The sequence below is a fragment of the Haemaphysalis longicornis genome, unplaced genomic scaffold (assembly GCF_048455015.1).
Source record: "Haemaphysalis longicornis isolate Haplotype H1 unplaced genomic scaffold, Haemaphysalis longicornis Haplotype H1 scaffold_10, whole genome shotgun sequence".
Classification (NCBI taxonomy): Eukaryota; Metazoa; Arthropoda; class Arachnida; order Ixodida; family Ixodidae; genus Haemaphysalis; species Haemaphysalis longicornis.
This window is the reverse complement of record NW_027526204.1, coordinates 63670152-63697981: the sequence shown is the minus strand read 5'-3', so window position 1 is coordinate 63697981 and position 27830 is coordinate 63670152. Positions and strand designations below refer to the sequence as shown.

The window sequence follows — 27830 nt, the reverse complement described above, 5'->3', positions numbered from 1 at the left end:
CTAATTCACTCGCACGGTACAGGCCCAGACCCGAGCTGTGGCCGATGAAAGCAACATACGGTTTGTGCCGACCACCGTTTGAGTGCGTAGGTGCAGTCGTTTCACCAGAAACATTGCAAATAGCAGTGTACTGATTCCACAAGTAAAACTAGCAGTGCAGGTGCAACACAGCTTGTGCTATGGAAATTTCAAACATGTTCCAATGCATCCAGGGAAACCCAAGAAAACCCTCTCAAGCCCTTTGTGCATGTGAAAGTACAGTGGGCAACACCCTTGTCTATAACACTGAGTTCAACTTCAGCTGGGTAACTCTCAAAACTGCGGACTCGAACTTTTCACAAAAAACGTTGAGGTCAAAATGTATGGTCAAGACTTCAGAATGACAAAATAGTTTTCTTCAAATGCTTTTCGGCCGAGGCTAGATAAGGCTATAAGTACGAAACCAGTGTTATAGACAAGGGTGTTGCCCTCTGTACAAGCTCATCTTGCAGACTTGTGGCCTGCAGGACATCATTTACACTAGCTTTACCTTTGGCTATCTGCACAACAGGACTGCAACGTCAGTTACTTGGGTGAATTATGTCAGCATATCAACAACGTGCTGCAATCTCAGTGTACACAAATACATGCACTCCAACAGGAACTCTCGCATCTAGTTGTTAAAATACCTCATATCTAGTTGTAAAAAAAAGTTTTCGCACTGCTCAAGTAATATTTTCAAGAAAGAAAGCACGCACAAGAGGTTCTGGAGTTAAAACCTGTCCAATGGCCAACTTAGCCAACAAACATCCATCACAGTGCATGAGGAGGATGTAATCCCGAATGTGCAAGAATAAGACGCCAGGCGATCTTGGCAAGCCATTCTGTGCTTCCTTCACTTCTGCCTGGACGTGCACATTATAAGCCCTTTGTAAATGCCTCACAAGGGTGCGCTGTTAGCTCAGCAGAAGTATAAGCGTGCGCATAGAATTACGCACTATAACCATCGGCCTATTTTATGCTCACTGCAGTGCGAAGGCCTCTCCCACTGACCTCCAGCTGCTCCGATTCTGTGTTGCCAGTCTATTCTTTTCCTCCAAATTCCTTTATTTCGTCTAGCGGTAGCCACTCGGTTCCCTGGTGGTCCACCGGTCGTCATTTCGTCTAACTGCATGGCCAGCCCTTTGTTAATTTCAGCTAGGATGTTTTCCACCCAATTCTGCTCCATCATCCAAGGTGCTTGCTTTCTAAGTGTTACTCCCAGTACTCCTGTTTCCACGGCTGGTTGAGACGACATAGGCTTTCCCTCAAGAAGCTTCCCAAGCCACAAACTTCTACCCCATATGTCACCACTGGAAGTGCGCACCAGTTGAATGCCTTTCTTTTTAGTGACAGAGGTACACTATCATTTGTTAATTCAGAGTGCTCCATGAAAGCTCTACAGCCCATTGCAATTCCACGTTTGGCCCATTTTCGTGGTTTCGATCAGCACCAACAACCCGGTGAAGGGTTACGAAGGCCGAATTATCATTATGCGTATCTCTTGCTATCAAGTATTAGCATTACGTTGAAGTTATTGACATTCAACTTAAACTCCAACACTAAGCTTTCCAAGTGAAGGTCTTTCCCGGTATCCTTGAACAATACAATATCCGCCAATCTCAAGTGACTCAAATATTCTCCACTTAGTCGTACTCCCGAATTATCCCGTACCGTGCTTCCCAAATACCTTGTCTAGGCATGCTGTAAATAATTTCAGTGAGATGGTGTCCCCTTGTCTGACACCCTTCCCAATAGCAAACTCCCTAATACTTTTATCAAGCATTATTGAGCCCCTACATTTCTTGTTTATGTCCTCCAGACGTCCTACACGTCTCCTTTGCTGCCAGTTCTCTCAATGCTGTTACCATTGCAGCGGTGTCTCCTGAATCGCAGGCTCTTTTGCAATAAATGCCATAAAAAGAGGCTTAATATACTCAGTGAAATTCTCCGATGTGATCCGCTGTTGAGAATTTTACATATGTATACATATAAAAAATGCTGGATGGCCTTTGCACTATTCTGAGCAATATTGCTAAGCAATGTTGAAAGCCCTGCAATGGGCTTTGGTGAGGAAGGAATAAGGTCCTTCGGATCAGCTCAAGTCGTGCTTTCATAAAAACCAAAACTGCACCTGGGCCTCGAGACAAGGCCCTTATCGATCTTCTTGTACATGGGCATTTCTGTGTTTTGCCTCAGCTGTTTGTGCCACAGTGTAATTTTAACGCTCTTTATAACTAGGATCTGCGAGATTGTGACTTCCATCCTCAAGAGGACCAAGCGGACCTCTGGCACCTCTGCCCACCAAGTCTCAAAGTCGGAATGTTCCATCAGGTTGTTGGCACAAAAACTCTTATTCTTAATAGGATTGATGTTCAATAGAACATAGAGGCGTGAAATGATGAGAAATCATCAAGAAATCCCAATGTTGCTGCAGTCAACGTTCCAACAGGGGACTTGAATTCAGACACGCCCCCTAAAAACGATAAGCATCGTTTCTATTTTTTGATGATTTCTCATAATTTTTTGTAAAGCTGCACGGATAAGCACTTTTAGTGAGTTACAAAGTGCAATAATTTATTCACCAAAGAAGATCAACTGGCAGCAAACATTCACTTGGTCCTTGCATAGCCTCATATTGCTTTTCTTTTAAAGAAAAATTCACGGATTTTCAAGCATCTCACAATTCCAGAACTTCCGAGGCCCCAGTGTCAAGGGTGATTTTCAAAGTTTACAGAGACTGCACGAACCCTGGTAATGAAATTCGCGTTTGTCACACACTACAGTGGAGGAGCAACACTTCCGTCGCCCATCGTAAAATAACCCCCAGTGCACCTTGAAAGCAGCCCAGCATTTCGACACTGTAGCTTCAAAAAGGAAAGCCAGTTCACAGGGTCTCCTGCAAGACTGCAAATTCGCCAAGAAAAAGGGCTTCAAGGAAACTGCAGTGTCCAGTCAGTGATGTTCCATGCTGGGAATTTACCCCTTTTCGGGGAATTTTTGGCTGTAGTTTTGGCCAAAAGGGAAAAAAGGGAGTTTTTAATAGATGCCGGGAATTTTAGGAGTCGTGGAATAAAAAGGAAAAATGATGTCAGTAAACTGGCCTCACATCACTTATTACTTTGTTCTCTTTTAAACTAAAAAGTTCCCTTAACACTTCGTTGGATCTATGTTCAGATATCCGGAGCCGTGCTCGCACAAATCACAAGCATTCAAGACCGCTTCCAATAAGGTCCATAAAACAGGAGGGAGCATAGATACAGTCTACTACACCATAGCATAGAGCATGGTTTCTCAAAATGAGTTCCGCGGAACCTAGGGGTTCCGCAGGCCCCTCCTAGGGGTTCCGCAGGCCACTGATAAATTTTTCCTCGTTCCGCACTCGCCAAGTAACTTAAATGGTGAACTCGAGGTGCGATCGATCTAAGGAACCTCCATTACTCACGCCCGAGTGTCAGTAAGCACATCTCTGTGCATAACACAAAGGCGCGAGCTGCGCAATAAATCCCACCAGCAGCTCCCACGAGCCAAACTCCGAAAATGGGCCGCCCGTTTAACTATTGTGCTTGAAGCACCCCCATGCGTATTTCTCTTGTTTGGAGATATGTGCAGCTAGCGTAGGCGCTCGCGTAAAAGCACTTCCTTTTGAATTTATTGCACGCGAATGTAGCATGAACAGTATTAAAAAGGGCGAGGGGGGAGTTCCTTGGCACAGCTTAGCAGGGTTCCCTGGGACCAACATGCGTAAGAACCCCCGGCATAGAGGAAAGAATACTCCATAAAAAAAGAGCTCGTAAAGTGTGAAACAGCAGAGGCTCAAAGGCTGAAGCCTGTTCGCATGTGTGCCTTTGTCCGCGTGCCGTCAACAAGAGATGGCGCCAGCAGTCCTGGCGCTGAGCTAAAATTACCTCAAATTTCTCAAGAATGTCTGGTTCTTTTTCATACGGGCAGTTTTCACATACAGCTTTAGCGTGCAAAGTAAGCATGCTGTTTGGTACAAAACATGAAGTGCGAAGTCAAATGCTGCTGAATGCCAGATGTAGTGAAATTTCGTTCACGCTTAAACTCTGATTCTCTCAACGGCGTCTGCATCCAGAGGGCTACGTAAAGTAGACATAGGTGGTGCTGGCTAACCCTGAAAATTAAAAAGGCATCCACGTAAATATCTACAAACTGCACAAAAAGAATGCAGAAAAATTTGGAGGGAATTCTTCAGAAATGTGTGAGAAAAAATGATAAAAATAGGAAACCTCTCAACATAGAAATGTGAAATTTTTCTTCCCGGTATGGAACATCACTGGTCCAGTGATTAATGATTGGGAGGAACATGATAGCAAGCACCTCTGCTGTATTCTAACGTATTTTTCCTTTCGGGACTAACAGCTGAAGATCAGAATCACAGAACTATTTGATGTTTCAAATGCACCTTTTGTCAGGCCAGCTGGCTCATAGAGTTTCCTACTAATTTACATACTAGAGGGAAATCTGACTCTAGTGTTTACGTGAGTCGTGCTTCAACAAGTGTGCCGTCATGTACCGCAAAGTGTTTTGTTTTTACTTGGCAAAATCAAGCTCAAATGTTATTTGAGGTTCTAACAAAAAAGAACATTCGAAGTTGTTTCATCAATACAACAGCAATGCTCTAAGGAAATGCATTCGACAGGAATTTTTAAAAGCTTCGTGCAGGACTAACAAGAAACAAGGATGTTGCCCTTGTTGTTGACTTTGTCAACAGGAGCAAAAACAAAGCGACGTTGTTAGAACGGAACATTAGTATGAAACTCAAATCACCCGACTTATGCCAGAGTCCTGCACGCATTCTTCTCCCAGCTTGCTTAGGAAACACACACAGTTGCACTGCAATAAACAGTAGCAACCCCAGGGGACCCTGGCTAGATCATGCGCGCAAAGCCAAGGCAAGTACAACGCTTATAGCCAAAGTCCCCGACATCCGTGACTGGATGAGCTGTTTTCATGGTCCCAGAGAGCGGGCCGTCGGGAGTTGGTTCTATGTGCTCCTACTGTGGTGGTGGGGTGGAGTCATACCCAAAGGCAATGGGGAAGGGGCCGCAGGCAGGCATTTTTGCACGGCCGTTTACTACCAGTTTTAATGTCATCATACAATGGCAACAATACAATGCGCAAAAAATCTCCCCCACAGTTTTTAAGCTCGCACAATTGCAATTACATTTTGTGGCACTAACTGCTGAATTGAACCAAGGCGTGCTTCCCTCATTCCTTCCTTCACTTGCCGATAAGCCAACGCCCAAGGCGGGCACTAGAAATGACAGAGCTGCGAGGCCATCCACAAAACGCCTGCCCCGTTGAGCCCTGCCTCTAAGGGAATCTGTCTTGGGCAGTTAAGGACAACTGTTGACATGCTTGCACCCTTCTCCCCCCTATACAAAAAGCTTGTAGTACAACCTAAGGGGAGATAGCATCGACCAGCGAGAAAGAACAAATGTCCACCCAAAGAACAAAGCGGAGGAGTTCCGTATAATATGGGATCTAGCCAGCGTGGTCAGGTCAGTGCATCGGAATGGCACACTTGTTTACTAGCTTGCAGGCAAATGAAAATCAGATGTCACTCTACCCACCAGGCGGCATCCAAATACAAAGCAGCCTTACTGATCACTGAAAATCGCTGCTGTAAAACAGCAATCGAGAGAAATTAAGGAAAAATGTGATAACAATTTGTGGTGCGAGGCTTCAAAACATCCCCATCATCATCACTGCTGGATGAAAGTCTCTCCCACTAGCTCGAACTAATTTATTCCGACCCAAATCTTGACAAAGTTGAGGGCAGTCAAATGAGACCCTAAGAAAGACACTACCATAATAATCCAAAATGTAGGTCGAGTTATTTTTTCTAAATGCGCACGAAAGTCGCAGCTATCTTGTATACCGGTCATCGGCAAAATGTAAAATTTTAGGGAGCCAACCATGGAAGTGCCAGTATCGCACCATTCAACTGCCGCCGCTCGCACCTCCAAGAGAGAGACGGATAACGGTTAATCAAAGCACACGGCAATACCACAGCAGTCCAGCACGTATTGCGTAGCTGAGAAAAGCGTTCGATACGTCAAAGCTGTCTTGCCACCTTCGGAGAACATTGTTCTGTGGGCGGCTCTGAAGTGCACCCCAAGTTGGAGAATGAGCTGGCAGACTTCATTTGGAAGTTTTGTGTGAGATTGCCACCCCTCACAACGGAGGCCATCCACTGCAAAGCGACTGAACCCGCATGCCGACAACAATGCAGAAAATTTAAAGATTCTTGGTCCTTGGTGTGTCATTTTATGAAGCGCAAAAGAATAGTTTCCATTGCTCCAATAAGTTATTTCCGTATACGTCATTGCCAATGACCGAAAAGGGTGAGAAATAATGAGAAATAAATTGTTCGCTTTTTTTTGTGAGTTCAAGTTAATGGAGTGAACCCATACAGAAGGGCGACCTCTAGTACGCTTTACACAGTACTGCCTACCGCGGTGGCTCAGTGGCCAAGGCGTTGTGCTGCTGAGCCCAAGGACACGGGTTCCATTCCCGGCCACGGCGGCCACTTTTCCTATGGAGGTGAAAAGCAGAAAAGCCCACGTGTTCGGGATTTTGGCGCACGTTAAAGACCCCTGGGTGGTAAAAAATAATCCGGAAGCCCCCCCACTATGACGCGCATCATGGCCTGTTGCGTCGGTGCGTTAAGCCTCACCATCAATCAATTTATTTGCACTTACTTTCGTAACCCAATCTGGATAAACCAGTTTTCATAAATATGCCAACTCCTGGACAGTTACAAAGTTTGTTATCCTACATTTAAATTCCCTTCATCTAACGACGACAATGGTTGAAAAGTGAAGCTTTCTTGCGTTCGAAAATCAAATGGCAAACTGCCAAAGTCACAGCTGCAGCAATCAAAGTCAAAGCGTTCACGATCAAAGTGTCAAAGATCAAAGTGCAAATTGCCTGAGGGTCAAAGTCCAACTTTGAACGATCAAAGTGCAAACTGCCTGCGAGTCAAAGTCCAAACTCAGACGACAGCAAACAGATCCCTCACGGGAAAGCCAATCGTCCCTTTCCCGTCGTCGACCGTGTTGGGATAGCGCAATCCAATATACATCGACTTAATAACGTGAGAGACCCAGGTTTTCAATTCCGACCACGCGAAGCATTTTTTCTTGTCATCATCATCATCATATGCCAGCTTTTTGCGTTAAGTTGGCTTTCCTGCAGTGTGTTCTAGGTAACAGCACTGCCACCAGTGAGACCCTGAAAGCTTCACTTTAATAAATGTTAATGTCGCAATCAACAAGTGCCCAGGTTTGCTGTAGCACTTCTAGTTAGCACTTTACACTTGGTCCAGACCGCCAATTTTTTGCAAGCACAACAACAGAAATAGCTAGTTCGAAACCTTGTGAAACCTTTCATTGGTGCCTTGGACTAGCTATGGCTACCGAGAAACTTCAATGGGCTGCATCTCAATCAACAGGCTTCAGCAACTCGAGCAACTCACCATTTCTCACGTACAGTTGGCCACTACTAATTGGTTCTCAATTTACAGGTGACCAAGCCTCCTCGTTAGCTCTAGAGCCCTAAGAGTGACCGGCCTTGCATGCTGGTGGTGGCGGGTTGGAATTCCTGAACCGGGAAAAAGCTGCGCGGCCTTTTTTTTGGAGCCTACGGTTACAGTTCAGGTGGACGTCAACTTTTTCTTCGGAGAATCCTGAGCGTGCATCTGTTTAAAAAGCATCCATCCCCATTGTGTCCTATGAGAGACTAGTGCAGGCTCTGCGACGAAGTGGATGCCAAAAGTAAAGTGGGGAAAGCCACACCCTCCCCTGTGTACTACTATTATTATGACATGGTTCAAAGCAGACACAAACACAGGAGATACGTTTTTGAAGAATTGACAAACTGAGTGCAAAGAAAGTTCTCGTTTCGGGTGGACAATTGTTCAATCTCAAACAGACTGGGAGGGCGAGAACGAAAGTCAAGAAGGACAGACAGATGGCGAGAGAAACATGCAGTGAATTGCCCCCCCGCCCCTACCCAGCAAAGTTGCTCCCACACTCACCGCCCGAAAGCCCTGCAGGTCAAGACACAGGAAGGCAGAAGGGAAGGTACGAGGAGGAGAAGGAGGAGGAGGGCCGTTTTCCCCCCACACCACGGTAGGGGAGGCAGGAGAGAGAGAGAGGGGGAGAGGGTTGGGAGAGAGAAAGAGAGAGAGAGAGAGCGTTACACGAGAACAGAGACACTGGTCCACAAGGCAGCAAGACGCGGGGCACACACAAAAGCCACCACACGACACACAACCGTCCCCTCCCTCCCCGAGAGCGGTGCAGACGACAATGCAGACGACGCAGAGTCCGGGAGGCAAGATGACGGGGGATGGGGAGTGGAGGGGCTTCGGAGTGGAACTGTCACGCGAGCACCGACGAGGGTGCGTCCATGCAGGAGGTGCAGTCAGCGGGCAGCAGACAGAAGATGGGGGCAAGCCAAGAGGCCGACGCATGCCGGTGGCAGCAGACGATCGTGGGGAGGAGGAGGGAGGCACCTACCTTGTTGGTGGTTGTGCGCACAACACGCCCACGAGACCGGTGCGACCATACACAGGGGGGCAAACGATAGACGTTAACGCATCCTCGACACACACCGGTGCGGTCACAGGTGCGGTACGTGTGCGCAGCTGCTTCAACAACGACACGACATAAACCACAGAAAAACGGCTAAATGATCAGCTCTTCCGCCCCTGAGAGATCACTTCATTGGCGGCTGCTGTGTGGGGAACTTCACTGTTTTGTACCTGAGCTTTGCAGCTGTAAGCACCGGCATCAAGCATTTCATCCTTCTGCTGCAACGCTACGACTCCTGGTTGACTAGCAGTGTTGGCCTCGTCAAAGTTTTCCGATCCATTCAAGTGTTTGGTAAAATGTTCTTTTTCAAAACTTCTGCCATATCAAACGCTAGCAGCTGAAAGTGCCATCTTGCGTGCTCCTGCCTCCAAACTTCCTTTGTGAATTTTACAGGTGCTCAAAACCTCTGGACAACTGTTACTTTAATAACTAGGTGACTGCTGGGACTGTGGAAGAACAAAACGTAAAAATCCTGACAGATTGCTTAGGCCACCAACCCACATTTGCAATCTGCATCGCTCTACGCACATCACTGCCACAAAGCTTAAGAACATAAAAGACTGACATTCTTGTCCACTTCCAGCAGCCATTGGTGTCTGCTGATGAGACAAGCTGTTGCTTTCTTAACTAGTAAAAAGTTCAAAAAGGGCTGTGTGGTCAGCTGTGACCACCACACAACGGCTAAAAACAGCAAAAACCACAACCACAGATATTTGGGGAACTTGATACACCAAAGTGCGGAAATAGTGAGTGCCGAGGTTCATCAAAATGATTGTGCCATTTCAAACATGGCGAAAGCACATGCCTCCTGTTGAGGTTGTTCATTGGGGACACATGGGTCAGTATGAACCAGTCAAGAAACGACACCGAACGTGAACAGCAGAATAGTGAGAAAAGGATGTAGGTATATTTATACAATAAGTGCCTCTGTGCAGACTGCATTCTCACACTATGAAGAACATTATGGGGCTCACAATCCAACAAACACTGACACCACTGATGTGCAAAAGTTCCAGTGTGAGTTCAAGAAAAAGAGTGAAGGAAAAAAAATGTGCTCTGTGCAGCTCCCAAAAGACACTGAAGTAATAAAAGTTGCGACACTGTCTGCCTTCACGCCCCTTGTACGGGCTTGTTTTTTTTTTCTTTTTGTTTTTTTTTTATTTTTTTTTTATTTTTTCAAGTGTGAAAAAAGGAACAAAAAAAAATGTTTGGATAAAAACACCATGTTTCCGCAACCATTCTTTTTTGTCTTCATAATGCTTCGTACCACATAGCTGTATGGCGATGATCTCTGCATGCAATATCCGTACAAAATCTAACCGTCTAGCACACAGCGCAATAGCTGTTGTGAAAAAAGGCATAACGTCTTGCAGCAAAATGTTAGACACCACATTCATATCAAAACACCCAGATGAGCGTAACATTTTATCTCCGTACCAGCATGGTTTTCGAAAAGGCTTCTCAACAACAACTCAGTTATGTACTACAGTCATTCATTCTCTTGCATCTGTGATTGATAAAGGTGGCCAAGTCGACGTCATATTCCTAGATTCCTGCAAAGCTTTCGACTGCACCCCCACCCATGATAAACTTATGGTTAAATTACAGCTTACTGGCTTTCCCAATTTTCTATGAGCCTGGATTTCTAGCTCCTTGTCTGATCGCTCCCAGTTTGTCTGCATTAATGATCAAAATCCAAGTCTTCTGCCGGTTACTTTGGGTGTTCCACAGGGCAGTGTACTCGGTCCCCTGCTGTTTTTGATATATTGTAATGATGTAGTAAATTGTGTAAACCCACCTGTTAATGTTCGTCTTTTTGCGGATGATTATATTCCGTTTAACTTGATGGTGAATCCTGATGACCAAGCAGCTCTCTAGTCCGCTCTAAACAATATATGTCTATGGTGCAACCAACGGAGGATGAAACTAAGCTTGGATAAATCGGTTTTGCTCCGTGTCACTAACAAGAAAAAGTCAGTACTAACTGAATACACACTCTCTAACCAACTGCTTCATGAAGTTCAGGAATACAAGTATCTTGGTGTCACTCCAACAAATAATTTAAGCAGGAATTCCCACATTAAACAAGTTTCCTCCACAGCTTCCCACAAATTATGCATGCTAAGGCACGAGCTTTAGGATGCTCCCGAAATTAGAATATGCATGTGTTGCCTCGGATCCTTATACTAAAACTAACATTGATGCATTAGAAAAAATTCAGCGGAGGGCAGTTCATTTCATTTATTCTCTCTACAGGCCTGGTGGTTCTGTCACTAACGTTATGCTTACAAATGGTATCCCAATATTTGCAGTCACGACGCAGATTCTTACGCCTAAAATTTTTGTACCTCCTTTTTAAGCCGCAGGTTTGCTCTGAACCCCGACCTCTACCTCATACCTTACACCACTAAGAACACGTCAGACCTGGCATTCCCACACAGTTTCTTGTTAACCCCGTATTTCACTCGAACTAACTTGCTTAAATTTTCTTTTTTTCCTTGTACCATTGAGGAGTGGAACAGTTTGCCTGCAAGCAGTTTAAACTCTCCTGAGCTTATTTACGCCGAAATTTGAAATCGTTTTTCTAACTATTGTAACTGTTCCGCATTCCCCTCCCCACTCTTTCCTTTCCTTGCTTGCTTTTGTATAAAAATGTTCCACTTCCGCTTTTCCTTTTCTTCCTTCTTTCGATGATGTTGTATTGAAATGTTGTGAATGATAACTGTATTATCTTGCCCCTCCTGCTTTGGCCTCCGGCCAGCAGTACTTGTAAATAAAAAATAACTACATTCACCTCGCGGCTACTCAGAATGCCGAGAGAACTGTAGAAGATGAAGAAAAAGTTCACAAAGGTAAATTCGTATGCCTGTTGGGTTAAAGAAACACAGGCCCGTTTGGAACAGAGCTCAAAAAGGTGTGTAGTACTTACGGTTTCAGTTTGTCCAAACGAGCACGTTAAAGCCGGCCGCAAAGCAGTGGCAGCAGCGCCACCAGAGCACCCTAGTTTCCCTCATGCACGGAATTTGAGATAGGCGGTGCTGCGCACTAAGCTACGGCTCAGTTAAGCCGACTGCACAGCTACGTCGGAAGTTGTGTGCACTGTAGTTCACAAAGAGTGGTAAAAACTTGCGCGAATATTTGAAACGTCACATACCAAACTGGATGCAAGCCTGGTGAATTTTGGTCTCACAACACAAAGAAAGAGCTAAGAAAAGAAAGAAAGCGCCATGTAAGGGGTAATTTTCCCAGCGCTCCAGAAAACTGCGTGCCTGTCAACAAAACGTGAAATAACCAAACCTAACCGATTCTGCGTCGTTTGGGAAATGGAATTTGCCGCAAGCTTACACTTTCAGCTTCAAATTGAACAGGACTCACGCAACTTCCTTCCAAAAAACCAAGTTATTTCAAAAATGGGCACTGAATGCTCATTTGATACCAGAAGGCTGTAGTTTTCAAGCGCAAGCACATTTTGGTCCCTTTGCAGAGACGCCTCCACAAGTTTGTCTTACACTTGAAGCATAGATGTACTTTAAATTAGCAGAAGTGTTTCTCTGCAGGCTAACGCAAGTGTGATGTGCTGACACACTCATTGCAAAGAAGTGTATCATTTCAAAACACAACTGCACTGAAAGAAAAAATAACAGAAAAAAAATGATAAAAAAGAAAAGCAGTTTCAGAAGACGGGGGCTCAAAATGCAGACAAAATTTTAACTTCACGGGCGCTCGCTTCTTGCCCAGTTAGGATGCTGTACGAAAATCAGGATGCATTCGGTTTGGTATCAGACAGTCGCATGCCTTGGGGCTTTTTCTCCCTGGTTTTCTTTTTTTTTTTTCTCCCTCTTGTTTTTGTTCCCAGCGGCCCGCAGAAAGAGCGAAAAAAGAGGAGAAGACGAGAAAGAAGCGAGATGGCTAGAAAGATGCTCAGCAGACAGCAGTACCAAAAGAGAAATTCGTCGTTGCAAAACCCCGGCTCAGATAGAGCCCACCTCGTCGCACCCTTGTGAAGTGAATTTCAGGCCATGGGGACATGCAAGGTATGCTGGCCACGCAATTGCTCTTGCCGATAGGCAAACAGTTGACGAGTGCCGCACGACTAGCACAACCCTTAAGGATTACGCTAGTTGCAATTACTGTTTGGCTTTACAGTGCGCAACAAAGTGTCCCAAACGGTAAGCTTGGGTGACTGTTCTTGCGGGACAATGTAAAAATTCAATCTGGGAAAAGGCCTCTTGGTTCACTTTGGTACCAAGTTGTATGTTACGGCCAGGGTGCATTCACCCAATTTTGTTTATCTCCCGCTTGCGAGGTTTTTATTTTATTTCTTCAGCATCATCACCGCATTTTACAGTTGTCAACAGCAGGCCTCCCATTGCTTTGCAGCCACCAATAGCTTTCAATCCTTCACTCCCTGAACACAGGCTTTCACTCAAAGCTTTTCTGGAGTTGCGTGTCACTCTTGACCAGAGGCACCACAACCTTCAGTCTCCCTACTAGTGAGCTCCCCCCACTTTCTGATTCCAGCGCACTTTTCAAAACTCGAAGCACCACCCAATTAAAGCTTGACAACTGGGCCCTCTGTGTCGGGGTTTTGCAGGCCAGCGATGCAGTCGCAGCGAGAAAGAGAGAGAGAGAGAGAGAGAGACGAATGCGGCTCAGAGGCACGTGCCAGCCCTTAATCGGATGCAGCGCAGCGAGAGGGGGCCGATCGGCCCCTGGCGTGCCACTGTCCAAGGCAGGCAACCTGCATTCACTCCGGGTCACTTGGCAGGAGCCACTAGTGGGACCCCACCACAATGCAGAGAGGGGCAGAAGAAGAAGAAGAAGAAGGAAGAAGAAAGAAGAGCCGCTCCCCCGTCGCACGTGAATGCGCTTGGCAGCTGCCACAGTGCAGTGAGGTTGACTGGGCGGGAAGAGCTCCCCAAATGCATTCCGCATCACCGAGCATTCCTTTGTGCAAGGCAGAAAACTCCGGCCAAAAACCCCCTCCCCGAGGAAGGATTCTTATTTCAAGGGGGGATGTAGGAAGGGGTGTAATGCCCTCCATTACATTCAAGCAGGCGGGCCCACTGAGATTTCCACGGTCGCTGGAGACTCAGCAAGGCATGTTTTGCCGCTCTGCTTTTTTTATGCTTTTTTTAAAAGAATTGGTCTCTGCAGCAATCGAAAGCTGGCAACAGCAGCCACTTTGAGCCGAAACAGAAATAGCTGCGCCTAAGCAGGCGCTTCATACATGGCATCTTCAATGCAGAGTACCCGATAAGGTATAAGCAGAGAGGGGGCCACACAGAAGCCTGCACTAATCATCAGGCCCCATTTTAGTGCACCCCTCATTGGCCCTAAGTTACCTTAATTGTAATACCCTTACATAACTGCAGTCCCCGCTGGGGTATTCACTCGCCCATGCATGGCATGGCACAATATGGATGCTGCTAGTTAAATCAGACGTCACATCTTCGAAGAAGCAATGGCTGCAACCCTAACGTATGACCAGGTGGTGGTCATGTGCAGGGCAACAGCGCGTAGCTACTGCACAATGTCTTCACCCGCAACCTGAATCCGTCTCACTGGAGATGTGCGCCTCCAAAGTTAGCCCCCAAGAACATCAGCCTTAGTCTTCTTGGTCACATACGTATATACACACCTTACATCTAGGAAGGCATTACACGATCCAGAACACTTGTTGGATCTGAAGGTGGGCTGGGGGAGGCCCGAATGTCAATCTACAAGCCAGATTCGGGAATTTTCCAAGTACGCTGGATATTTTTCATTATGCTCCCTGCGCTCCCCCCTTAAACTAGTACAGTGTAGCCCAGTTATAACGAAATCAGTGGGAATAGGAAATTACTTGGCTATAACCGCTCTTTCGCTATATCTGGACTTTAAAAAAGCACGCACGAATGACCAAGGAAGCAGAGACAATCTCCTCGGCCAATCCCCTTCTTCCACTCCCGACGCCGTTGCAAAGGAGCTCACCTCGGAGTAGTGCTCGTTGTTCTGCTGAAGCAGGTCCACGCAGAGTTCGGCCAGGTGGATCAGCTCCTTCAGCTTACGGTTCGACGGTAGCTGCTCCTCGAGACCAGAGTCTGCGGCAGAGCGCACCAGCTACAAGTCAGCCCCTACTACACCCCTCCACTTCTCAGATCTCCGCAGCCGGCAATGCTTTCAGATAGCAAACAGCCCTGGCCGCAGGACTTCAAAACCCTAGCAAACATTGCAGAGTGAAACTCTGCCAAACCTGGTCACTACGACATACCGTCTGAAGTTGAAGATTGCTTTGGTATGCACTCTACATTCGTTAAGACTGCTTTGACGAGACACTGGTGCAAATGGCAAGTCTGCAACCGAACATCTGCTGTGCTAGGAGGCAAAAAGGTGCTTTTGTGCGGCTCAAGCAATAGCAACTCAGTAAAACCTCGATACAAAAAACTTCAATACAACGAAATCGCTGATATAACAAAGTCACAAAGGATAAATAAACCTAATCCGCACTGGAAACGTGTATACAGTCAAACCCGTGCATAGCGAACTGCAATATGCGCCGCGATTTGTTCGATACATCCGGCCAATAGTTCGATATAGCCGAACCCGCCTATAACGAGCTTATTGTTACGAGTTCGCATTGCGCGGTAGCCCCCCCCCCCCTCCTCAACTCCACCATCCCCGCATGCAGAAACGAACACAGTAAAGTAGTCATTAGCCATACCCAAAATAATCAATTTATTGCAATTAATAAAGCTTCTTTCGGCCTTAACTGCCTACTTTGCAAAAAAAAAGCAGTGATTTTTGTTTTCACGGCTACAACTAGCATAGCATTCTCTGCACGAAACATTGTTTGCGAGTCTGCCGCAGTTCTCCAAAATCGAAGAAGCATTGGCGGAGCACATCGACTGCCGAATGCGCTTCACTATAAGCATCGGATGGCTTTCACTCGCGACATTATCGGCAACGTTGGCGAGCTCTTCCCCCAGTTCACCGATGCTGCTGTCTTGGTCTGGACTCGCTGACTGGGTGGGTTCCGTCGTAAGTCCCACGCCTCGGAAATAGTTATGGAAAGTGTCAGCCGTCACGTCCCTCCGTGCAAGGCGCAATGTCCCTGTCGCGTCTCCGTGGTCGCGGCCAATGCACATCTCAATCGCCGCTCTGAGATCATGCATTTCGGCGGCCATTCTAGGCACCCAGAGTTCGATATATCGGATGTGAACTTTGTTATAAGGAATACGTTTCCCATGTATTTCCTTAACTGAATTATTTTTGTTCGATATATAGCATAATTCGCTCTATCCGGGTTCGTTATAGCCGGGTTTGACTGTACAACAAAGTCTCTTGACTAAGAGCTAGAGGGACAATTTCTCCGTGACAATGACAACTGGGGGGCCCAGCTTTGAGTGCGTGAGCAGCTTGGGTACGCCCAACGCAGGTGGGCCTTTTGAGACGCACAGCTTTGCTCTGCTGAGAGTGGGACATAAGTGGCTTCCTCCATTTCCTTCAACCCCAACAGAGGAGAGCGATGCCACATGCACTTTCCCCCTCCCCTTGCCCCCTCTGCCTATATACCCCATGCTGAAGTGAAGGCTGCTACTTGTTGCCCTGATCGGTGTTGCGAGCTGCAGCAATAGCTCAGCTGGGTTCGTTGCCCTCGCCTTCGCTGCCACTAACTGCCAACACTTTTCCTGGGCTGCCACGCAGTCTGCTGTCTCATGGCGCATTGCCAAGTTCCCCCAGCCCAAAACAGGCTGGCACTTGTCCACCAGGCCGCCCTCCCCCAAATCTCACGTTTCCAGACAACACGAACCATAAAACTGGGATATCTGTGGCTTAATTCAACCTCTGATCATGGGCTTCCTGGGCGCCCATAGCCGTCCCATATGTTTGTCGAAATGCGGCCGAGGGAACTCAAGTGTGAAATGCCCAATTGCGACAGTGACAATTTTGCTACAGGGCATTGAGGAATGACAACGGGGAGCTCTGCCAGGGTGGGCTTAAACTGAATGAGTCCCTCTGCACCACCATTGACCTGCCCATCTGCTTGTTGTCTCCCTTGTTCTACACAGCTCCGCTGTCCACAGCAATTGAAAAAGCAGGAAGAGTTTGCTGCTATTGAATACCCTCGGGGCTCTATGGTCATTATGACTAACATACAGGCGGCCAAGTTAGTTACTTGTTTACCAAGGTCTTGCAAAGTGAAGACACCTTCTGGTTATCTGTGCTGAAAAATACATTGACGCTTTTCCTTTGGTCACAAGTTTGACACTATAAGTTGGTTCATTAAAAGTCAGCTAGTCGGCTATACGTTACACGTCGCTCCCTTTTGCTAAGTGTCAGTGCGCTTTCCTCACTAGACAAACTACTCCTTAAAAAGTGATTTCAGGGCTCTCATTCGTGGGAAGAGCCTTGTCTGCATGGCCTGGCCTTCATTGAGGGCTATTAAGGCTGACTCTACTGAACAGCGACACAATGACAGGATCTCGCAAATAAGAAAGAGCGGCAAGAAGGGCTAGCCCGCTGCGTGAGGAAGAAGACTTACGGTATTCCTGGTCTGTCAGGTTAAGGAAAGGGCAGAAGGAGGAGAGAAAAGGGAAAAAACACGTTTGCCACACGACAGAAGCAAAACATTGCACACTTTTAATTGTGCTGTACACCATGCCACATCCCCGGGAAGGGCCTTAAAGTGCTTGCATGCCCCTAATATGCTTCCTTCAGATTTAACGGAGCAAACCGGGCAGTTAGTACAGACTTGACCAGCAACTAGCAAAGCAAGGTGCCAACAAGGTTGCGAGCGAGGCGCCTCACAATCACCTCAATCCGGTGGTCGCTGCTCAAGGTCCGATGAGCTTGCTGAGGTCGACAGATGTCTCTCGACCAACCGACAATTTTTCAAGGCCCACAACTCAAAGTTTACGCTGCAACTTTTCCAACAGACTGGGCAACGAGTATGCACTAACGCTGTGTTTTTTGGCCCGCAAAATTAAATTCAGCAAGAACGGCTTAGCTTGCAAGGCAAGGGTTAGAAACTGGCCAAAACTTCAAGGGCACAGCTAGTACAAAGTACAGATATTGGCCACACCACTGACTCGGATACGGAAGGCACCACAGCTGCTGCTACAACCCCTTTTTTCCGCCGCGGAAGCCACATGAGGCTCACTGCCTAACTATCTACACAACTGTTCTGTCAACGCCTCATCAGCACAGAGGCCGCACACCATTGCTGCATGCAGGCAACTGGATGAAGTGATAACACTCCTGCAGACAACAAACGAGACTTTCCTGCTACCCAAATAGGAAGAAGTGGCCTAATACCATGCAGCAACTGTTGCCTACAGAAACCACGACTGCATTGCAGCGCCCGTTCTTTTACCCCCTTGAAATTTCCTTCTCCGAGTCAGAAGTGTGGAGGCCATCTCTGAGCCGTGGAAAGAGAAGGGACCGGGGACAGTAAATGGAGACACCTGCACAAGTCCGGCACTCCCACAAAGTATTACAGGTGGTGCATTGGAACAGGCACGACTGAAGGCACAACCAACAAACGTCCAGGCAGAGAGACAAGACGGGTACCATCACGTTCGGACAAAGCTCTGAGGCTCGAAGAGGGCGTGCACGACGGGTGTGAACAACCACACACGGGAGAAAAGTGACCACAGTGGGTGACGACATCCATGGCAGTTCAGTCACACACACGCACACTCATCCTACGTACGAAATGAAGATTTTGGGAAGATTGTTGTTCAGATGTAACATTAATCGGCTACTACACCAGTTGCACTCTTAACTATGCCACTTAAATCATGTTACAGAGCCCTGCACTGTATAGGTGCCCTATGTAAGTGCGTCTGCGCTAAAATGAAAAGGGTGAAGACAGGAGGCGGAAAAAAACACGGTAGGTGCAGAGCAGCAAAAAAAGGACGCTGCTGTCAAAAGTCACACCAACACCAGGAGAGGAACCCAAGCCAACAAAACGAGGATTTATGGAAGCGTAGGGGAGTGGGTAGGTGTATTGTGGCAGTCGGACGGCTTCGGAGTGCACATAATGCGAGAAAAAAAACTGAACCCCATGCAGGGACACCACAAAACACGTCTGACACACAGGCCTCCACACGGACAGACGAGACGGTAATTAAAGAAACAAAAAAGAGAGAGAGAGAAGAGAGCTTCAGCGAGTGCACACCTTGGAGTTCGGTAGCACCCTGGTCGTGTCCTGAGAGCCAGACACACATGAAACAAAAAGCAAAAACAGAACAGAAAACAAACAAGCGCTACATTTTTGAACTCGCACTTTTCACCGCACACTCCGCCCTCTCACGACTGAGGGCCAGTAGCGCTCCTCTAAAAGTGCGCACCAAGTCCACACAGCAAGATGCTAGCATCCGAAACTACACGAGTTTATCAACTAAACAATGCCTTCAAAGGGGAGTGCTTGCTGTGTGATGCAAGTACAACCACAGGTGGCTGATAAATTGTTACAAAAATTTTTGCATCAACTTCCGAGTACTCTCGGCAATCAACCATGAAAACTGAGGATCACCCCGTCTGATTATTTGCAGCACTACATTGTCCTTGCACCCAGCATGCCCATGCATGTTCTGCGGAGCATAAGTCCACCTCATGCGGGCTTAACCTTAAGGGCGAATGTGGGACAAATGTAGCAATTTCTCATCTTAGATCACGTTCTCAAATTTTTGTTGGGTTGGGTTCCTCAACAAATAAATGAACATTTCCACAAAAAAAGAAAAAGTAACCTTTTTTTCATGACAGTAGTGTAAGTGTGTCATTAAAACTGCCCAAAACCGCAGCTGTCAAGGAACGTCCTTAGTGAGGAAAAAAGCTCCAAGAACTTGTTTTATCAGAAAGTTTGTTTTTCACATCTTCTGACACACCTGCGCCCCATGGCTGAAAACTGAAACTGAACTGATTTTTCTCATAAGCACTGCTTAGCATACTTGGCGTTTAGGGCAACTATTGTTCTGCTCCTGCATAGCCCACAACTGTTTTCAAGGTGCTTCCTCGGATGAAATTTTGTAAAGAGTGAGGTCAGGTAATTATTGTCTCGATTCCGGCCTTTCTTTAAAGGCCAACTGCACTCAAATTTCACTTCGACCAAATGTATTTTTAATGCGTAGTAAGTACCCCCAAATCAGCTGGGAGACAAGTGGTAGCCCCATGAAACGGCTCGTCAATCAGTCAGAAGCGTTTAAAAAAGCCCCGCCGCAGACCACGCTTCACCTGCCGGCGGATCGCGTAAACAGCCATGGTGCGCCTGTGACGCTCCAGCCGACGGGGGCTTCTTCCTCTGGCCAGCCATGCAGCTGGAGAACCGGTCGAGCTCTGATGCGCACGCTTCACCCATTTGCTGCCCCGCGCGCGCGCGTAGAGCTTGCGCGCAGACTTTCTCTCGGGCTGGTGACTGCAACGTCACTGCAATGGCCGCGCTCTCCTCGGTTTCGGTTTCGAAATCACCGATTTTTGCTGGCCGCTTGTGGCAACCACACGCATTTCAGCTGTTCTATTTTGCATGTTGCTTTCTTTTTAAGCAGACTATACGAAAACAGGGTTTTCAAGAGGGCGAAATTTTGAGTGCAGTTGGCCTTTAAGAGGAAAAAAAATCACTGTTCGAAATACAAGGGAAATGAGAAATCAAAGCGGGTTTTCAACAAATAACATTTCTACAAAAAGGGCACAAACTTGTAACTAGGTACCCTCATTTTGAACGATAAGCTGTCTCGAGGATATTGACAAAGAAAAAATGTGCCCATGTATTGTATTTTTGAAATGATAGTGTTTCAAGCTGCACCTTACTCAAGTGCCTATAAAGGTTATGAATTGCTTCATTTGCAATTGTGCTCGAATAACAACCAACGTTTGAACTTGTTCACATCTAATGAGGATAATCATCCTTGAAATTTTCATTAAAATTGGTGCACTAATTCGAATGCTGGCTTCTCAGTCAAGCATCCCAAAAAAGGAAAAAGGACATTTGACAGCTGCAGAGAAAGAGCAAAAAGATTTGAGCAAAAAAAGAAAGAAAGCTAGCAAGCAGCCGCAGCAAAGAGTAGAAGCAGCAGCTCCAAGATAAGCTGCAGGGGCCTTTGACTGATCTGTAAATACTGCAGGAATGAAATTAGGTGTTTTTAGATCTCAGAGTTCATTTTACTCAATTTGCACTTTTCGGCCACATAACATTCAGGAAAACCACCGTTTTTCCACTAGATGCTGAAAAGTTGTTGTCCCGGTGCTTCCTGGATGTAACTGTACGGAACAAAATAACATACTCATCGTTTCAGTTTCTACCTTTCTAATACAAAAGAACTCCAATTTGTAAAAAAAATGGTGACATAACAAAGGGAGTTTCCCAGAGACTATATTTGTAGCACCAGTGGCCAGCCAACACTCCAACCGCTCATTTCAAACACCCATGTATAGCGGGGCCATGAAGACAAAACAAAAGTTTTGCTCATTTTTAAAAAAAAATGGATTTGTCCAAACAGCAATGATACCAATTTTACCGCAAACGTCAGAGAAATAAAGAAAACATAGCACACAGTGGTGACTCCCAACCAACTTTCCGGAGATTTTTTTACTACTATGGCATTTATGGCTGCCCACCAAACTCACTGCCAGGAAACATGGCTGGGCAACTCCCAGGCGAAAAAAACAATTGGCGGCCCAATTGGACCTGTCGAAACCACAATTGGGACAAATGGAACCGTTTACATTTTCAAATGGTTCCATTTGAACCAGTTGTGTTTTTGGCAGGTCCAAATGGCCTCCAATTGTTTTTTTCGCCTCGGCTGTAGTGGGGGGTCTAGTTCTGACTGATTGTAGCACTTCAATGCTAACATGCAATTGACACACGAATAGCTACATTTTTAGTGCTGGCTTCTACGCGCCACTTTACCCCATATTTAGTCGCTGCAGTGCGAAATTTGGACTTTTTTAACAGCAGAGCTCTCTCTAAACTTGAGTTTCATCGGTGCTTGGCATTGCTCAGAAGTTGGCGCAGCCGAGTGGAGAGGGGGAAAATGTTAGGCCCAGCGTGAGGGGAAGTGGCAAGGAGGCAAGTGGCCTTTGAGCAGGTGCGCACCTCAAGAAAAAATGCTCTCCTTGGTTAAAATCAAGCCTGGGTCTCTCGAGTTACGAAACTGGTGTGCATCACATTGCGATATCATCACGTTCGGGGCGATCAGCATTTCCTTTGGGTTCGATGAGCATGTAGTGCGTGTCACGGCGCAGATGTTTCAGTGGGGGGGATTGCCTGCACCTAGTGATGACACGAGCTCTGACGTGCACATGTTCTTCTAGTTCAGAGAGCCGGCGCGCACTCGTGGATTTCAGTGTCCGATCTCCCAATCAAATGGGCAGACCTACAATAAAAAGCCAAGTTACAGCTACTGGAGACCACCAGCTCTGCTGTTCCTTCAGTCTTCGCTTCTCAACTGCAAAGGTGGCCGGCTTTTTAAAAAATAATTCTTGGGCTTTTGCGGTTAATTAAGAAAAGGTCTTTCACGGCTGGAATGGAGCTGACTGAGTTACCAAAGGCCAGTTCTTTCAAACTGAACAAAGTTGCGTTTTGTCTTCCCGGTTTCTTTAATGAGCTTTTAAGAACAGTAAGTAGGAGGGGGAGGAGGAGGAGGAGTGTCTGCAATGCTACAAAATTTTGAAGAAAAACACGTAACATATCGTGTGACATCATGTTTAAATTATTTGGGACTACAGCGCGGCTACACACCAACTTCTGGACAAATACACCTATCATTGGTCACCACCCCGCCGAATGCAGTCTCATGTGCACACAATGGGAGCAGAGTGGATTGCACAGCACAAGACCGATTGAAACGGGACTTCAAGACACCTTCAGCGAGGGCCTCACCAGCACAGTCGCATTACACCCGCCACACTGACCTGATGGTGTCAATGTGTGCATTACACGCTCATACAAGCACAGGGCACACAACAGATTGTTAGCACAATCCCACCCAACCATTCTTCCTCATTCATGCAAGCTGGAGGTGAAAAGAGGCAGAATGCATTTAAGAGGCCGAACGCTGCCGCCCGTGAGGGTGGCGCTCAGACCGCAACAGCCAGCGGGGGAGGAAGTGTTGCGCACCTTGGAGGCGGGCCTGCTCGGAGATGCGGGTGTAGTTGACGAGGGCCGCATTCTCCAGGCACTTTTTAATGATGGCGCGCACCTCTTCGGGAGGTGCCGGAGTCATCACGTCCTTCATCAACACCTGCACGGTCACAAGGGGGGACAATGCACACACTCCCACAGCAGCCCCTTCTTTCGAGTTGTGAAAATGAAAGCGTTTAATGTCCAACTCAATGGTGCTTTTGCACCGAGTACCGTTTTCCAGCTGTTCTGTGTGCTATGTTACGCGCTTGTGCGATCATGTTTGCGGGAATTATCTTTTTAGCACTGATATGCTGACAGAAACTTTGGACATGATGCCATGCTTGCTTTTTTTTTCTAACATTTGCCGCTGCCAGATGTGGTTTATTTGTACAACCACCGGGCTAAAACAAAAAATCTGAATTGAACTTGCCAAGTGCTTTTATTTTCTAATCTGTATTTTGAGTTTAAGTTTAAATCCTGAAAGAAAATTAAGAAATGATACGCACACTTTGTGGCTCCCATACGAGCTACTGCAGTGACGTGAATGTGGTTGGTATAGTGCTACCTAGGCCTTTACGTTTCATCGTTGAACCTTTCGAGGTCAACACTGACCCACCCATAATTTATGCAAGTCAAAACACTGCTTGTAAAAGCACTTTCAAGCACAAGAAGAGCTGGTTACTATCCTACTTCTGAAGGTGGCTCTCACCCTCTCTAGCAGGGACAGAGTAGCTTTGAGGGCCCCTTCTGGCCTCCCAAATGGAAAGCAGTACCTGTGGGGAGAGAAGGGAATAAGAGGGGGGCAAGGATGGAGTCTTGTTTAACACGCAGCCACATCCTCAGACAAATGCAACTTCAAAACAAAAAATACAAGCAAGGACTCTAACAGTGAAGACAGTAGTAAAGTGGACCCCTTTTGCCCCCCAAGTGTGCTAAGACGGTGCTGTCAAGCCAGAGTTTCGAGCGAGACATCCACAGAACCGCTTTTGTTGCCCACTTCTGAGCGCTATGCTGTACCAAGCTGGGTGCTCAACTGTTACTGGGCCTGTCGCTCCATATTACGTACTGGGTGTCGTGTGTCATTGTGATGTCTTCTAGAAGCATGCATGCGAGAACAAGGGGACCGACTAAGCTTCAGCATGCCGCATACTATACGCGGGCTCGTGACAACCCCCAGCTACTTGGCATCTGGTGTTACAGCGAGCCGAAAGTTACAAACGGTCGGAACCGGCACAAGCCAAAACAAATATCACCCCGTAAATACCGTTTAAAGATTCGGGTACACGTTTTTGTCATTCACATTATTCAGCGTTGGCTGTGATCACAGAGCAAGAATAAGATAGGAGGTGAAACGAGGCTTCCTAGCGCGTCCAGATAATGTCACAAGCGCTCATTACAGGTTAAGCTAGCGGCATCTGCCACGGGTGAAGAAACTGCGCGGCCGCCGCTTTCAGCATTGCACTGCAAAGCCATGGAAAGAAGTGCGGCCGCTATCATTCCGTCCATCAAGTGCCGCTACCCTCTCCTTCACCGTCGCGGCAACGAAGCTTTGCAGTCCGCCTTGGTTTTCATTGTGACACTATCTGGTCGCTCTCCCACGCTTATCCCGATAGGCCGTTTCGCCTCCTATATATTCTTGCTCCGTGGCTGTGATACAGATGGAGTCAGCTGTTGATTGCATTTTGCTACCACCACGAAGCAATTGACTTTAAAGGGCGCTCTTAGGAAAGTCACCAGCAAGGGAAAGTGATAATTTATAACAGTTAAAACGACAAGTTATCATTAAGAGGAGAACAACTTTGTTTAATTTTTAAGTAAACTCTGTGAAACTTGCCAGCATTGCTGCTTTTCCCCCACTGACTTCAAATGAGCCATTATTTTCTGAGTCACTCTGGAGATAACCAGAGATAATTACCATTTTTGGTGGAACAAGAGACAAAACAGTGTTGGTCATAGCACTGTAATCTCTATTATATTTCCCTATTCTCTATTACATATATCTCTCTATTCTAATACTATATCTAATATTTAATCTCTATTATATATATATATTTGAAATCAGTGGAAACAAAGCAGCAAGACTGGAAATTTTCACTGCTTAATTAAAAATTAAATGAGATTGTTTTTGAAGCGTAGGCAGAACCTTTCCCAGGCAATGCCAATGATGAACAGTTGCACCAAACTGCAATTCTCCGGGTGAAATATAAAAGCACCAATCCTACTTTCGCCTACAATTTAGTGCTTTCTCTATCGTGGCGAATTCAAGTTCAGCTCCACAAAATCTCCAGTATGTCAAACACACCTGAGCGGCAGAAAGCTTGCACTCTTTAGGTTAGGTTAGGTTAGGTTAGGAAAGCTCACACACTTTGGGTTGGCTTGGGTTAATGTTAAGTTAGGTTAGATCAGCTTAAGGGTAAGTTAAGGCAAGCTCTGGTTGCCTTCATGGCACTTGTTTAGGCTGTCCTTAGTTGTCCTAAACAACCAAAAGAAGTTAGCTTGTGTAAAGCTACAAATCCCATCTGAAAAGGTCTGTGTTGCAGGAGGGATCTGAGCATCAAACACACCAGATCAAGTACTGCCCATCAAGCCTTCTGTTCAGCAAACTTACACTGCAACGATCGGCATCCCATGTCAATCCAGTAAACTACGAACACTCTTACCTATTGTCTTAATGATTCAGCTGTACCGCTAGCTACTCTTTGAATGCCAGATTCGAAATTCACACAAGCATCTTGCATTCGAAAAGTGTCTTTTTTATTTTTGCCTTCAACGTCTGCGGCAAATCACTGCCACCCAAGGGCCCACTTCTGTGCGAAGTGCTGGCATTCTGTTCTCCACTTCAATGGCATTTGAAGAGTGCCAGCGTGCAGATTAGAGAGTCGCATCCCTACTTCTTTGCACAAGCGCGCCCCCCCCCCCCCCCCCCCCCCCCCGGCTATTGTCAGATCAACAAGAGAAGGTGGAGAGGAGGGGACCGACCTCCCAGAGACGAGCACTCACCGAAAGTGTGTGATTTGGTGCTCGAGCAGAATGCGCAGGCGCTCACGCACCTGCGCAAACATGTCCTTCTCCTCAACGGTGACGGTGCCGATGCCATCGGGCCTGGAAGGTGGCGGCAGCGGGCATGGGGGAAGACCGGTTAGTCCATGGGCACCGCCACACTCACAGTGCATCGCTCTCTTCCCTTCTCAATTCCTCGCTCTCCTCACTCCCTTACGGGGAGTCGTGGCTCTTAAAGCAATTTCTTCTAATTTTAAAGTAAACTCCGTGAAACTTGCCAGTCTTGCTGCTCCTCCCCCACTGATTTCAAATGTGGCATTAATTTTTTAGTCACTCATAGTAGTTGCCGAGATAATTAGAGATAATTAGTAGTCATTTTTGCAATAAGAGAATCATTTTTTTTTTTTGGTGCACCGCTTGGAGCTAATTTTGCAGCTCATTAAACTTTGGCATTTGAAATGGGCATTCAAAATGGTCCTTTGCCACTGGTGCCACCAAAGTTTAATGAGCTGTAAAATTAATTCCAAGCAGTGCATCAAAAACTAATTCTCTTATCCCACTCACCAGGGTTCATAGTATTGATAGATAGAAGGATTACAGTTTTATGGCTAACACTGTTCTGTCTATTGTTCCTGCAAAAATAACTAATTATCTTGGTAACTAACTGACTGACCCAAAAAATAATGATACATTTGAAATCAGCAGACAAGAAGCAGCAAGACTGGCAAGTTTCACGGAGTTTACTTTAAAAATTAAACAAAGTTGTTTTAAGAGCAGTGTCCCCATTTAGGTACACAGCACTAGCCCTGTTTTGTGGTGAGGGCAAAAAGAACTCTGACAGCACCAAAATGAAGAAAAACAGAACGGTGGCTCCACATAAGAGCGGCACTTTTTAGTTTTTTGTGCTCAAATCAGCTTCCCTGCCTTCCACCCCATTCTCCCCCCCCCCCACAACAAGGTCTTTTGCTTTTCAATGTTAACACCTGCAAATGTTTTATGCCTTCAACCTCCCCATTCCCAACGACTCTTTGTACTTGTCTGCCAACCTCGAGATGACCATGACAACAAATTATGATTTGAAATTCTTCCGGCGTTTGATACTGCTTTGAAAATCTAGACCAGCTCGATAGCTGGTGCAGAGAAATAAGGAAAAAGCTGCAACCAGAGTTGTTGCTTGCTTACAACAATACGAGTAAAAACAAACCAAGGACAAACGAAGTAAGAACAGCCTTAGGGACTTTGAATGCTGCTGCACTTCCGAACAGCGATTATTATTGGCTAGTAGATTTATCGTTTGACACACAAAACCGGCATTCCAAGTGAGTACAAAGAAACAAGAACAAAGAGGCTTCAATTTGTGGGTGGAACAATGTGTCCCATCTTTAAGAAATGGTGCGGGTAATCCCACTATGCGCTCACAATGGGAGAAGAGCGCAGCAAATACAAACACACTACAGCTAGGCTTGCTTTGATGCCACGTGGGAGATCAGTGTTAAAGTGGAGCTTTCTTTGATCCTGCCGCTGGTTGTTGCTGCTGTCGTGAAAGTTTCCGCACCCAATTTCAACGTCATTCTGCATTGGTGCAACACGGCACTGGTCTTGTCTAGTTTCTCAAGGTATTTTTTTGTCTCGTGCAAATGGACAGCTCACTTGAACTCAAGCTTTGCATGGATTAAGCTACCACATCATAACAGTCGGCGACCCAATCCTGAAAATCCTGAAATGGAACTAAAACAATTTTTGCATACGGAGCTGGCTCCCTAGCTGTAAGCTGGTTTCAGTCAATTTAAAAAAAAAGTGGAGTGTTCGGCTGCCTATTGCTGTAAGCGTAGTTGCCGACCATCACAAAATGCAAGCCTTGTGCAATGTTTGAACTCGCATTTGTAAGCCAATTGGTCAGGGTCAATTTTTAAGGTGCACATAACAGCACTGCAACACCATCTATAAACACCCGTGGGTGTGTAGATATTTCAAAGCGATCATTACAGCTCTTCTGTACTAGAAAAAGTACTGCAATTGAAAGTGGCCGAAAAACAAACACAATCTTGGAAGAACACTGGACAATAATGCAACGTCTCTCGCTG

At 46.4% G+C, this 27830-nt stretch overlaps 1 protein-coding gene across 1 annotated transcript in view; it reads right to left on the bottom strand.

Annotated features, from left to right (window-relative positions):
- Nucleotides 1-27830, bottom strand: part of Cadps (calcium-dependent secretion activator 1) — a 135421-nt gene that overhangs the window by 40140 nt on the left and 67451 nt on the right. Inside the window, exons 15-19 of the mRNA XM_077689681.1 lie at nt 25747-25848; nt 23456-23519; nt 22741-22864; nt 18805-18834; nt 14616-14725 (exon numbers count right to left, since the gene is read on the bottom strand). Of these exons, the coding sequence (XP_077545807.1) occupies nt 14616-14725; nt 18805-18834; nt 22741-22864; nt 23456-23519; nt 25747-25848 (430 nt within the window). The remainder of the gene's footprint in view (nt 1-14615; nt 14726-18804; nt 18835-22740; nt 22865-23455; nt 23520-25746; nt 25849-27830) is intronic.